The 13,809-nt window shown below is 31.8% G+C and overlaps 1 protein-coding gene across 1 annotated transcript; it reads right to left on the bottom strand.

The window, feature by feature from the left end:
• Positions 1-249: 249 nt before the first annotated feature.
• On the bottom strand, positions 250-10,443 carry LOC139893887 (agamous-like MADS-box protein MADS2). Its single transcript, XM_071877086.1, has 9 exons — positions 10,416-10,443; positions 3,995-4,187; positions 2,248-2,326; positions 1,559-1,620; positions 1,321-1,420; positions 1,146-1,187; positions 984-1,025; positions 543-676; positions 250-352 (listed from the first exon to the last, which is right to left on the bottom strand). Exons 2-9 carry the CDS (start codon positions 4,177-4,179, stop codon positions 250-252), a joined length of 747 nt encoding a protein of 248 aa, XP_071733187.1. The 5' UTR covers positions 4,180-4,187; positions 10,416-10,443.
• Between the last annotated feature and the right edge of the window lie 3,366 nt (positions 10,444-13,809).

The raw sequence follows: 13,809 nt of genomic DNA, 5'->3' as shown, positions 1-13,809 counted from the left end.
AACAAATTCTAGTACAAATCATAATTCAGAATGCTTAATAAATCTTATAACAAATTAAGTTCATGCACTCAACGACTTATGAAGCCTTAAGTCTCTTTGAAAATTAATTACATGTAGCATAAACACACATAGTAATACTTAATACAAAACACTCGGTAAATAAAATTATTACTAGTTTCATTCTAGAACAAGAAGATTGCTTATTTTTACCCTTGAGAAACTTAGGGTTATGCCCACATTTTTCGTCTACTAAAGCATCCAACCTGGAAACATTCCATTAGAATTGTTTTCGTTCACACCACCGTCGTTCATCCCATCAGACCCGATAGGATTGTATCTCAATCCATTGAAGCTGAAAAGGTAATATACGAAACATATTCAATTTTATTATAAGTTTTAAAAAAAAAAAAAAACAAACAAACACACACGCACAACCTCAAAGTTGATGAACTTCTTTAATACCACTAGGCCAGAAGCTCTTTAATACTATAAGTGTTTTTTTGACATAAGTAGTGACAATAAAACATTTAAATTTAAAGAACCTGTTGTGCATGGTGGTGTTTAGTCCTAGAGGCTGAAAGAACTCGTCGGAATGTGTAGGAAGAGGATTATATGGGATAGTTTGTGCATTTCCGTCCCACATGTGTCTCGGAAATTCATGTGCACTTTCTTCCAACTGCAAACAAGGATTAGTACAATAACTACGATAAGTATTAACACTAATTATAGGTAATATTAGCGCCGAAACTCGAATAGTAGATAACGACATTTGGATCAGTTTGGCGATCAGCTCCCTGACCCCACCTAAAACTTGAGGCATAATGGTGCCCAGGATCAAGAAACATAAATAATCTGTGGTCCATGTTTCATATTGAATTAAGGAAGTATAAGGTTTGAAGCTTTAAATTCAAATATGGACTTTGATGTTTGGATGACTTGAGTATTAAATCTAGGTGTGTTAAGTTGAAAGAATAGAGTACAACCTTTTTCCTTAATGCTTTGTTTGTTTCTGCAAGAACTTGCTCCTGCATATAAAATGTAATCAGCCTTATATTAATTAATGGAGTATATTAACCAAAACAAGATTAATGAGTGATTACTAAATTTTGAAGATAATATTTAATTTCATGAAGACATAAACATACCTTTCTTTGGAGTTCAGAAAGCTGATCCAGCATGGACTGAGTCTGAAAATACAAAAACAAATTAATGTAAAAATTATAAAATACAAAAGATCTTTCATACTTGTTTGTAAAACATTATACGATATATACAATTTGCTGGTTCTTGAAATTAATTATAAAGGGCTCAAGTTTGTACCTTTATTGATCTGATTTTCCTTAATGATATTTCCAACTGGTGCTCCAGTTGCTCCAGCTCCTTGGTATTCAATGGGGCCAAATCTTCTCCAAGAAGGTTTCTGCATTTATCATTTCATGTTAGTTTTTTGATCATGTAAAAATAAATTATATCCTTCAGGTTATATAAAGTACGGACTCAAAAACGCTAGTTATATATATTAATAGACTGTGACGAACTACTTGTTATCGTGTTATACCTTTGTGATCGTTGTAGAACCTCCACCCTCGCCTTTAGCCTCAGATATTCGTGGTAGTTGTACTGCACGCACACTCAGACATTTAATTATGTTAACATTCATAAAAGTTAAGTGTACTAATAATAATAAAATAGTTCAACAACAGTTCAAATTAAATTAATTAATCATGTCAGTAGTTCCAGTTTATGAACTCCTCTAATTGTCAAATGGTTTTGAGATGGAAGTCCAAAGGATTCTTCATGGTACCCTAAACATTCATGTCCCATTGTGTAAATTGGTGATAACCATAAATCTAGCTAAACAGGTTGACAAATAAGATTTTTGTCTGTTCAGACTACCCGTTTCTAACCGTAATCTTTAATCAGCCACCCAAGATATGTTGTTAGTGAGTGTACTAAGACGGTTCTTATGAGCACTCTATATATATCTTTAAGCAATTAGGCAATTAGGCCTGCTCCATCTATACGTGTTCAAAAACACGTTTAAATAGTCTTTTTAACACGTCGACTTCTTATCCTGTAGTAGTGTTGTGTGAGAATATCGGGATTTCAACCACTAGGTTATCCAGAGATGATTGGTGATAATTATACATCTATGAACCTAAATCACACTCAATCAAAAAAGCGATCTTTGATACATGATAATTTTGTTCATATTTAGACTTTATGTTGGGTTGATTAGTAACAAACCTGGCTATCATTTTCTGGTTGGCTAGCTTTCAATGATCCATAACTACAGCTGTGGTACTTCTCAAGTGTTTTCACCATGCTAAAAATTGAAGGTCCATGAACAAAAGAGTTAGTTTTCCAAGAAAAAGTGCCTATAAATACTCCTAATTTGAATTAACAGGAAGGCAAGGACATGCCCTTTATTAATATTTTATGTTGACCTAACTAAAATTTGCATATGCCCAAAAAAGTATGCCACAAAAAAATGATTTTAACAAAACTATTTATATGCGGAGTTATTTAATGTTAAAGGGGTGGAACAAGGTAGATGACAAAAATATAACATGAATTAAAGAGAAATAACATTGAATTTAAGAGAAATAACATTATTAAATATAATCACTGATCCTTCTTGCTAACTTATGGTATATTGGCTTTAAAAACCATGAAGTTCGGGATTAAGCGTTCGAAATCCAAATTTTAAACAGCATTGTAATTTACACTGATCTTAATACTCTAAAAATTGGAACCCCAAAGGGATGGTTGGGAATCTCCAAAGGAGACCAAGGTTCAATCCCCACCAACGTCAGTTTGGGGCTTGCCTTCAAAAAAAAAAAAAAAACCTCTAAAAATTGGAGTTAATTGACGGTAGGTTCTTAGTAGTTTTATCATTTGAAATTCTTGATGTTCTTAATCTATAAATCTAGACTTGAGTAGATATGTAATGTTAAAGAGTTTGGATCCATTTACCATCAAAAGGTAAATTAAAACAGAAAATGGTTATGATTTTATTTTGTTAGTTGCCGTACGTTACGAAAAACAAAGATCAAACACCAGAAAGAAATTAATGGCAATATGGTTAGATCGAATCGCTTGATCATGAACAAAGTGAGAAAAGATCAATATATATGTAACTTTTTTTATGTTATGTTAAAACAAAATGTTGGATTTTCTTATAGCAAAAGTAAAATATAACCAAATAATATCTTTTTGTAAGTAAACTAGGGCTAAAAAATTTTGAATCTGAATTGAACAATAGCAGGGATTCAAATGATTTGGACATTTGCAGCTTTTCATGACCTCTTCTCAGATAGAACATCAAATCTGTTTGGATATACAACTAAATCTCAACAGTGATTCATAGATATTGCTATCCCTCGCTTTTAGAGATAAATAAATATGGATTTAGTTTTAGAAATAATCTACATCTATACTATATACTCCAACCAAAACAAGAATAAAATTCATATATTGGTATTAACAAGAAACAAATTAGATAAAATCCAGAAAAATAAATCCAATTTCTACCTGAAATTTAGTTTTTCATTATTTAAGAAAATTAAAACCAAGAAAACAACAGATCTATCCTTGCAAAACACTTGATACTTCACTTGACCATGATGACATTTTACAGATTTAAAGATCATCAAGATTTACTTTTTTTTTCAAGATTATACAAATAGAAAGACATAATCCCATATAAATCAACAACAAATTAAAAGATCTTATAGGATTTTGCGTTTAATTAAAAATATACAAAACCAAAATATCCTATAAACTTATATGATTTCTTTGTAAAATTGTATACAACATATATACTAGAAAACATACAAACACAAAACTCCACAAAAAATCAAAAGTGTGTCTAGGTTAATATTTTTTTTATTTTATTTTTTGTCAAGAAAAATTAAACATGAAACACATGAACACACAAGACCGTACTAGCAATAAAGTATAAGGATTTGAACTTTTTTTTATATTTGTTTACCTAGAGCTGCTACAGAATTCATAAAGTTTGCCTCGATTTGAGAAGATAATAAGAGCAACTTCAGCATCACAAAGAACTGAAAGTTCATAAGCTTTCTTAAGAAGACCATTTCTTCTCTTAGCAAAAGTGACTTGTCTGTTAATTTTGTTTTCTATTCTCTTCAGTTCAACTCTCCCTCTACCCATGATAATTCCTTTTTTATATATATTTTGACAAATAAAAAATAAATAAATATTTCCTTTCTGCAACAATATAATTCTACTCTTGGTTAAGAGATGTACTACTTTTAGAAGTGGCTTAAATTTATGAAACTTGGAGGTTTTGTATATAGATAAAATAGGAGGGGAGAGAAAGAAAGTGAGTTCTCAAAAAGAGAAATTGTGTGAAGAAAATGGAAACCCTGGGGTGATCTATCTTTGGGCAACCTTCATCTACCATTGGTCTTTTCTATACATCACTGCCACTTTTAACAATACTAGTATAGTAAGTATACTCTAATAAATACTCTACTACTATACTTCGATTTTATACTATTATATACGTACATTTTTCAACTGTATGTGTATCTCAATAACACATACATATACTCTAGCTAGTATATACTCTAATGTAAAGAAATATCCAATTTGTTATGTTATCATGCATCTAATACGTTTTGTCTTAGTAGTTTCATGCGTCTCTTATGTATAAATATGACAAAAGAGTTACTCCCTTCGTCCCTAGTTGTCCATTGTTTCATTTTTGGATGTCTTAATCTGATTGTTAACTTTTAAAACTAGATGAGATAATTAATCAAAATTTCTTTATTGCCCTCGCGTATATAATAGGTATATGTATATAAGTAGCATAAAAAGGTGAGTAAATTAATGTAAAAACTGTAAACTTATAAAAAAAATAATGCGTAAGGATATTGATTTATTAGGTTGCGTGGTTTTTTTCTATAACAATAACGCTATTGAGACAGAGGAACATACAGAGTAGAGAATGATATATGTTTAGATTAGAAATCGTTTAATTTGTGTTCTTATGTTTGATTCGGATATATCAAAGTATATGTATCGTATATGTATGATATCGGCTCATTTATACATTATTTCTCTCGCGATATCGGGTTCTCTTGGTTATATCTTGGTGAAAATTGAAGACTTTAGTTCGTGATTATAAAGAAAATGACAAAATGAGCTCAAGATTTCGGGTGATTTCTACAAGTTTCAATATCAAACGAGCTCGGGACAAAGAAAAATATCGAATTCCAGCTCAGAAACCCATCACGGTCGCGATGGGGTACATCCCGGCCGCAACAGATCAACAGAACGAGGCATTGTCGAAACAGCAGAGAGTCGCTGTTGCGACTACTTACATCGCGGTCGCGATAGGTGATTTTTAAAGGAGGTCGCGGTCGCAACGATTGGGTTGTGGTCGCGGCACGGGGTCGGTCAGGACTCCGGATTTTAGCCCTGTAAATACCAAATTAAACCCCAAATTTAGGGTATCGAATAGTTGATGAATTCTGGAGCTAGGAGGGTCGTTTTTAAGGATTTTCAAGCCATTCTTCATCAATATTGAAGATCTTAACATCAAGGTTGAAGATTTTAGCATCTATTAATCATTGCTACCCTAGTTCTTCATTATCATTATATTAGTAATTTTATGATGAATATTATTTGTTTCAATTGTTTAATTGTTCTTTCTTCTATCATGTTAGGCTAAACTTTAATTGTATCCACTTGATGTAAGACTTATGATTATGAATTGTTTTATCTTTTGATTTATTAAGGTTTTTATGTTTAATTAATCGTGCTTTCTTGAAAGATCCATTGTTGTGTTTATATATATATCGTTAATTTAATTATACAGATTTTTGGATTTGGTTTATGTGAGTTTATGAATATTCATAGCTTCTATTTCATCTTTTTGATCTAGACAATTGTATGTGAGTGTAATTGGTGATTAAATTGATATTGTGATAATACAATCGCGTAGGCTATTCCGAGTGATCCCATTAGCTTAGGTTTTATGTGAGTTTAACCAAGTGAAAGTCTCGTTTAATTTAACATGGTAATTTAAACCTCTGAATGATAATTAATGTGAGTTAATTGAATTCATTATGCCTTTAGTTCATTGATTTCGTGAGACCGATATGAACTAATTACCTAGATCTTTAATAACGGCTTTAATTAAAGAACAATCCTAGTCATTTGTTGAGCATTAAAGTGGACATTGTTTCTCCTTATCTGGTTTATTCATTTAATTACTTTTGCCACTGTTTAATTCATTTAAATTCAAACCAAAACCCCCCAATTTTTAGGATAATTATTAATTGTTTAAATTTTGAACACTGCTCTCTGTGGATCTAACTGGTCAATTTACTTATTAGCTACTGCACGATCAGGTTTTAGTTGCCTGTATTATGTAAAGTTTGAGTCAAGTTGTCTAATATTTTTATAAGTTAGATTTTACACATTAATGTATATGTATGAATATGATGATGATGAACACAAGATGAACCTGAGGCTGTTTTAATCAATACATTGTGACAAGATTACAAGTGTGAAAGGAATTGGTTACAAGTGAGGTTGAGAGGAAAAGCTCAAGTGTGTGAGGGTGAAGGTGTAGATGTATGTGACAAGTGAGGGGAAAAGTTACATCTCTAAGCTAGCTAAGGGCTATTTATACTAGCACATCACAACAACAATTCATATCAATTTTAGACCTAACAATCTCTCCCTTAGAGGTGAATTGTTGTTGATTTTTATCGTACTCTTGTATTGTAAGGGGTCTCGGGAATATCTTCGATGTCTTGAACTCTCCCCTTGAAATAAGCATAGTTGTTGAGATATTAAGCATAGATGTTGTCTTGAAATGAAGAATCTTCTTCTTTTAGAATGCACTTCATTCTCAGATAAGAGCGATCACAATGCACACCATATTTTGTTCATAACATTGTTTTATCCCCCCTTGGTGTGCGTTGTCCAAATATGTCTTGATGGAATGGAGATGGGTGTAGGAAAGAGCATGCTTGATGATTTTCTTTAAGTCCCCCTTAAATGATGAATCATTTTTCTCCCCTCAATCGAACATAGGGAAATAGAAGTGTTGTTGGGAAGAGTTTGTGTCGGCGATTTGGTGCGAAGGTTAGAGTAGTGAGTTTTTCGGTTTGATTTGTCATTGTTTTTTATAGACATTTTGCAAGCATGATCAATTAGATTGATTGACCTTGAGTTCCATCAAGGTTTGATCACAGATCTCGTGTTCAAGGAAAGTAAATCTTTGAATGAGTACTTGAAAGGTTTTGAATATGTTTTGACAAACGGTGTTTTGTTTGAGTTGACATATGAAGTTGCTGAACTTGATTATGTTGCTTTATGAGAAAATCATCCGCATATTGATCATGAAATCCGGTGAATTCTCCATTTTTCCCATAAGTAGGTTTTAAAAACGGTTTATTTGTTCTGATTTGATGATTTGAATACACCCGTTGTCCGTGATAAACAACTTTGTGAGGTTTAGAAACCATGGGGATGTCTGGTGAAGAAGATTTTTTCTCGAGTGTAGGAGAAGAACATCTTGATCCGGAAACCTTTCGTTCGTTGTATTCTGGGATTTAAACTTGCATACTCATCGACACCATTGTTGGTTTTGGAGTTGGTGTCAATTTAACATCTAACTCAGATTGTAAATCTGAAAAGCGTTTGTTGAAGTCTTGAGTTAATTTTCGGTTAATAGCCTGAGCCCGATCAACATTAGTTCGAAATTGTAGAATGGTCTTAGAATCAAGGTCACGTTCGGACTTGAAACGATTGTTTTCAGCTTGAAGAGTCTGAATTTTTTGAGCTAAAAAAATCTTTTTCTGATATGAGCTGATTATTTTCTTATCGTAGCTTATTATGTTGTTCTTCAAGTGTCCGAACTTGAACAGATTTAATTGTGAGTTGATATTCCAATTGAAACATACATTGTAGTTCATATTCGGATTCATGTTCATGTTTTTGTTCAACGCTCTGTGTTGTTTAAACCGATGAAGATAAACTTTGTTTCGATGTCATCAAATTGTTAGATCCTTTATTTAGTCATTTTGAAAACAAATCCATCTCTTTAAGAAAAGGTATATCTTTTTCATCACAGTCTTTAAACAATTCTGCATTCGCATCATCAAACTATGGTTTTGGATGTATAATGGAAGAAATACTCATCATTTGAATTCGTTGAATCAAACTTCTAAAAATTTGTTAGAAATCCTAATGAGATTACTTAAGTTTCTTTGACTTCGTTAATCCCTCGTTAGAAAATTTAACGGAGAAAGTTAACTGACAGTAAACTTTTGTAAGTCTCAATGATTTGCAAAATTAATATATCGTGGCTTAGGATTGAACCTGTGACCTTCTATTTACATCTTACACACTTAACAAACTGAGCTGCTTATGCTTATCTGTAATATAACATGATTGAATTTTTAACTTCTATCGTTCTGTCAGTCTTTTTCACCCAAATAAACACATGTACTCTGTGATTATTCTTCAATCGTATGAACACTTCAAATCCCAAAATCCATTGCAACCTTATGATTCGTATGGATTCAATTAACAAATCAATTAACACCTTAAAACCCTTCTGAATTTACTCGTCAAGTTTCCAAATCCATACCCTTTTCTTTTCTTCTCTCGTTCTTTTCCCAAAACACCCTAATTTCTAAAAAGTTACAACCTACAACTTGATTCGATCCATGGTCGATTGGGTTGATCGTTGGTCGATTGTTTCAAACGACAAACGGGCAGCACTATGTTACAATTTATGATATTTGGTATTTCACACAATCAGTCAATGGACACTAGACAATCATTGAGTACTTGACAAACGATTGGCGAATGGAATGTAGTGACCCGGAAACTTTCGACTAATTTTAAATTAAACTCTGGATACGATATTGTATTTTCAACACGATAAGCAAAGTCTGTTAGGTTGGATCTCAAAAATTTTGAACTGTTTCATATATTCAATTGACCTTCGACCATTCCCGACGATTCACGAACAACTATTTGTAAATAGTTACATATATATAATATTATATTTAGTTGTTTAAAAGAATATAATTAATATATTTATTTACTTAAACTTGTTAATTAAGATTTGATATATATATATATATATATATATATATATATATATATATATATAATGTGTATACTGAAAATGAATGATTTCGAGCCTAATTAGTAAACGTCAGTAACACTCGGTTGACGTTTCGTTAGTTTTAATATAGATATATTACATGTTCATGAAGGACTAAAATAAAAGTTGAACTGTAAATCGATTACGAAGATGTTAGATTTGTTAAAAATATTTTTACCTTTTTAAGTTTAAATATTAGTACTCCGTACATATAAATTGGAACAGAAAATAAATAATTATCGAACATTATTGATCAAGTTTCAAACAGTTAATGAGTGGAATAAATAAATGAACTTAATTTTAAAATATGGGATTTTTCTGAATTAAATTTATCCGTAACTGTTTAGCAATGGACACGATGTAATATCCCGAAAAACTGTCGGTACTAAATCCAAATAAGTGGGCGGCTATACTTTGTTGAGTTTCTGTGCTGAGTCATTACACATTATATGATATAGAATTTATATTAAAATATTATATTGTTACTGTTATAATCTATATACATATACACTTGCATATAGAATTTAAGACATATACAACCATCTTCACCCTTTGCCTTCTCCTCTTTTTGTGGGGGAATCACCACAACTTCACCATCATAAGTACACCATCGCCTACCACCTTTTAAACCACCTTGCAAACCACGAATAATCACAATCATCACACTCACTGCGAATTGCCTGTTTTGCTACTTCTTTTTGTTTTCGATCATCAAACCAACCCACTGAAACCATGTGAGAACTACTGCTACTGGCCTGTTTATTCTGGTTCGAATAGTTCATCAAACCCATATTCAAACAACCACCATCTTCCCTACAAACCACAAATCACCACTATACTAACTATCACGTTTCCTGTTTCTTTATTTTGTATCATTTATTATTATTATTTTTTCCTCTTTCTGATCGAACAAGCTCACAAGACTATCATCTTCTTCGTGATACCACTGCCAGATATTTCTGTTAATACCGCTGGAACAGCTATTATTTGCTCCTGTTCTTTTACAAACCACAAACGCCATTATCGAATACAAATTTCTGTTGTTACGGTTGCAGCCACTTTTTCTGTTTAAACCGGACGCCTATCAAAACCACCAAATACTTGTTGCTTGTAACCGTTTATACTTCTTAAATAATTCAAACGATACCTCCTGATGTATCCGTAACTATTTCTGTTTCAATCACAAACAAACCACCTTCATTAACAACCACCAACCGTTACCACCCCATCGAACAAACCTTTTATCACCAACTTGCCTCTTTCCTCTCTCTCTCCACATTCTTCTTCATCTTCCTTGTAAATCATTAACCCATAACAAACCATCACCGCCATCTGCTTCAGCTTCTGTTTTCTTTTCTGTTTCTGTCCGAAATCAAATCACCACTCCCACCCATCTCGCTAACACTTTGATATGTTGTTGTTACTGTCAAGAAATCGATGGAAAGGTTGGTTTTTATGCCACTTAGGTTTTACTAGGAGATTAATGGGACTTGCAACTTGCTATATAATATTCCAATATTATCACGCATTATAAAAGAGGGTACAAGTGGGAAGTGATGAAATGTTGGCCGACATTGTGGAATATATTATGATCATACCTAATGAATAGTTTATTCCTACAAAGTAATATTAGGTAATTACAGTGAGTTGTCTTTTATGATTATGTTAAGTGAGAGTGATGTAAGGATGAGGTAAATGATGATGGATAACCGAGATCATTGGGTGAACTGCTATCGAAATCTTTTTCTTGTTTTCATTTCTAATCTAGTTCGAGACACACACACAATTCTGTTTAGGCTGAGATATTATTTTGGGCCACTTAGTGCAATTTGAGCAATTATTTTAGTTGGGCCGAAAATTGGTTGATTGGGTCATATTTTTTCATGAGCTGCTGTTGGGCCATCAGAAAACCCACTAGATATTTGGCTTTGCTTATCGAAGTAGGAACCGCTGCTATGCTCGTATTTATTTTTGCTGTATTCTTAGATCCCTATGTATTCTGTAATCATACAGCAATATTGGAAATAGGGTTGGTCCGTGAATAAATGTTGCTAACAGGGTCATCGTGATCGAGTATTATTTGGGACGAGTGATATATAAACTAAAACGTAGGATGGTTAAATAAATGTTGATGATGCTCGTTATATTTAATGAAGATGATGATGATATTGATATTTACAGAGATGTTCAAAACCCACTTACTGTTATTATTTGATGATGACGATAAAAGATGAGGGGTTTTATGATGAACTAAGATTATGATGATGATATAGGCATGTGATGATAACAAAAATAATAATATGATTATGATACATAATTATGATATACGAGGATGAAATGATAACATGGAATGATGATGACTGTGATGGAATCATGATCATAAGGATGATCACGATTGTATAAGGTTATAGGTGATGATTTTAAGTTTAGAAGAAGAAGAAAGGGAAACAGATAAGTATCGGGTTAAATAAATTAAACCCTTATTCATAATCAGAAATACATGGACAGAGGAATGGTTTATGAGGGTGTTGGTTAAGCGAGAGGTCGCGGGTTCGAGCCCGGGCTGCGACATTATTGTGGAAGCAATTTTTTAAGGTAGTATACTTATTATTCCTATTATTATTATTATTATTATTATTAGTATTATTATTATTATTATTATTATTATTGTTATTATTATTATTATTATTATTATTATTATTATCACTAACTACAACTTTAGTTTTAAATATATCTTGTATATAAAATATAACTATATTTTATGACCTCAAAATAAAAAGATAAATATTATAAGTTAGATACAAACATTAGATATATATATATATATATATATATATATATATATATATATAGTAAGTATACTACTTTTACTAATAAAATACTTTTCGTTCATTTACGTTTTAATATAACTCGATTGTATAAAAGATACTAACATATTAAAAATTATGAGTATTTTAAATTATTAATACTAAGTATTTATTCAAAATATATTAATAAGGAATATAATATATTATTATGATAATTTAATAAAAATGTATATAAAATAAAATATTTAAGTAATTATTAATATTAAATTTAATATCACAAGTATATTACTAATATCAAAAAATATATATTTATTTGAATATTATTATATGTGTTAATATACATACTTGATATAGGTTCGTGAATCCGAGGCCAACCCTGCATTGTTCAGTATCGTCTATGCATATTTTTACTACAAAATATCGTATTGTGAGTTCATTTGCTCCCTTTTACTCTTTACATTTTTGGGACTGAGAATACATGTGCTACTTTTACAACTGCTTTATTAAATGCTTTTGAAATACATTTTGAACTGCGAATACATGAAATGCTTTTATAAATGTTTGACGAGATAGACACAAGCAAAATATTCCTCGAATGAATTATGTGGACGTGATAATTGCCACCATTGAATTATGTGGACGTGATAATTGCCATAATTGATATGAATATTTTTCCCCTGATTATTATTGCTTGGTAACCTAAGAATTAGGGAACATCACTAATTTTGAGAATTAGTGCACGCCTAATTGACGCGAATCCTAAAGGTAGCTACCGGGTTTAACACCTCCACCCAGAATGTTCACTAGACGGAAGGGCTAGTGGGCGTGTGTTTAGTACTTCGAAGTTTATATGATTTTTATACATACGAGATGTTCTGTTTTGGGGATATTATTATGCGCATTATATGTTAAGGTCGGTTACCAAGCCAAGCTATGAAAGCAAAGTGAATGTTATGTATCGAGAGAATGATTTTATACACAGATTATGTGTATGTTATTTTTGTGCACGAGATATGTGTATGGTTACTAAAATTTATGAAAATGATTTTTGTACACGAGAAATGTGTACTGTATTTAAAAGATATCGCATGTACATTACAGGTGGGTATAGGATTCGGGTCCATTTGTACCATGCAGCATTTAAATCTTGTGGTCTATCAAAATGATGAATTTTATTGTTTTAAGATAAACCTATGAACTCACCAACCTTTTGGTTGACACTTGAAAGCATGTTTATTCTCAGGTATGAAAGAAACCTTCCGCTGTGCATTTGCTCATTTTAAAGACATTATTTGGAGTCGATCAGCGCAATGGGACCAGATGTTGGTGACTTCTTCCAGATGGATTAGGACGGGGTATGACATGGAAGGAGACAATCGATCGGGGAAATAGGATAATCTATCGATGGTGCTCTAACAGAAGTTGAAGGTTGTTCAAAATTCGGTACCAGAAGTGGTGGTGGTTCATGGTGGTTCACAGCGGCTGTTTTTCAATTCTTCATCATACACATGAATTAACAGGTGAAATCGATTTCGGAATGTTTCCTAATGCACGATTAACATTTATGAATTACTAACAGATCCAAAACATCCTGAAATAATAGATTTTACAAAATTTTAGCCAAAAAGGTTTCGATCACACAATCACTAAATTAAAACTCGATATGAAGAAATAGCTTCTGAAATTTTGAACGAGTATTCAGTAAATGACTTAAAAGATTTCTACATTAACAGAATCGATCAAAACATTCAGGATCCAAAATCCGCCAAAAATCAGTTTGAAACTTGAAAATTTTAAATTGGATTTTCTGATTGAATTTGAACACGAATTTGAACTGGA

This window comes from Rutidosis leptorrhynchoides, chromosome 2, assembly GCF_046630445.1.
Source record: "Rutidosis leptorrhynchoides isolate AG116_Rl617_1_P2 chromosome 2, CSIRO_AGI_Rlap_v1, whole genome shotgun sequence".
NCBI lineage: Eukaryota > Viridiplantae > Streptophyta > Magnoliopsida > Asterales > Asteraceae > Rutidosis > Rutidosis leptorrhynchoides.
This window is presented reverse-complemented; position numbering and strand designations above follow the sequence as displayed.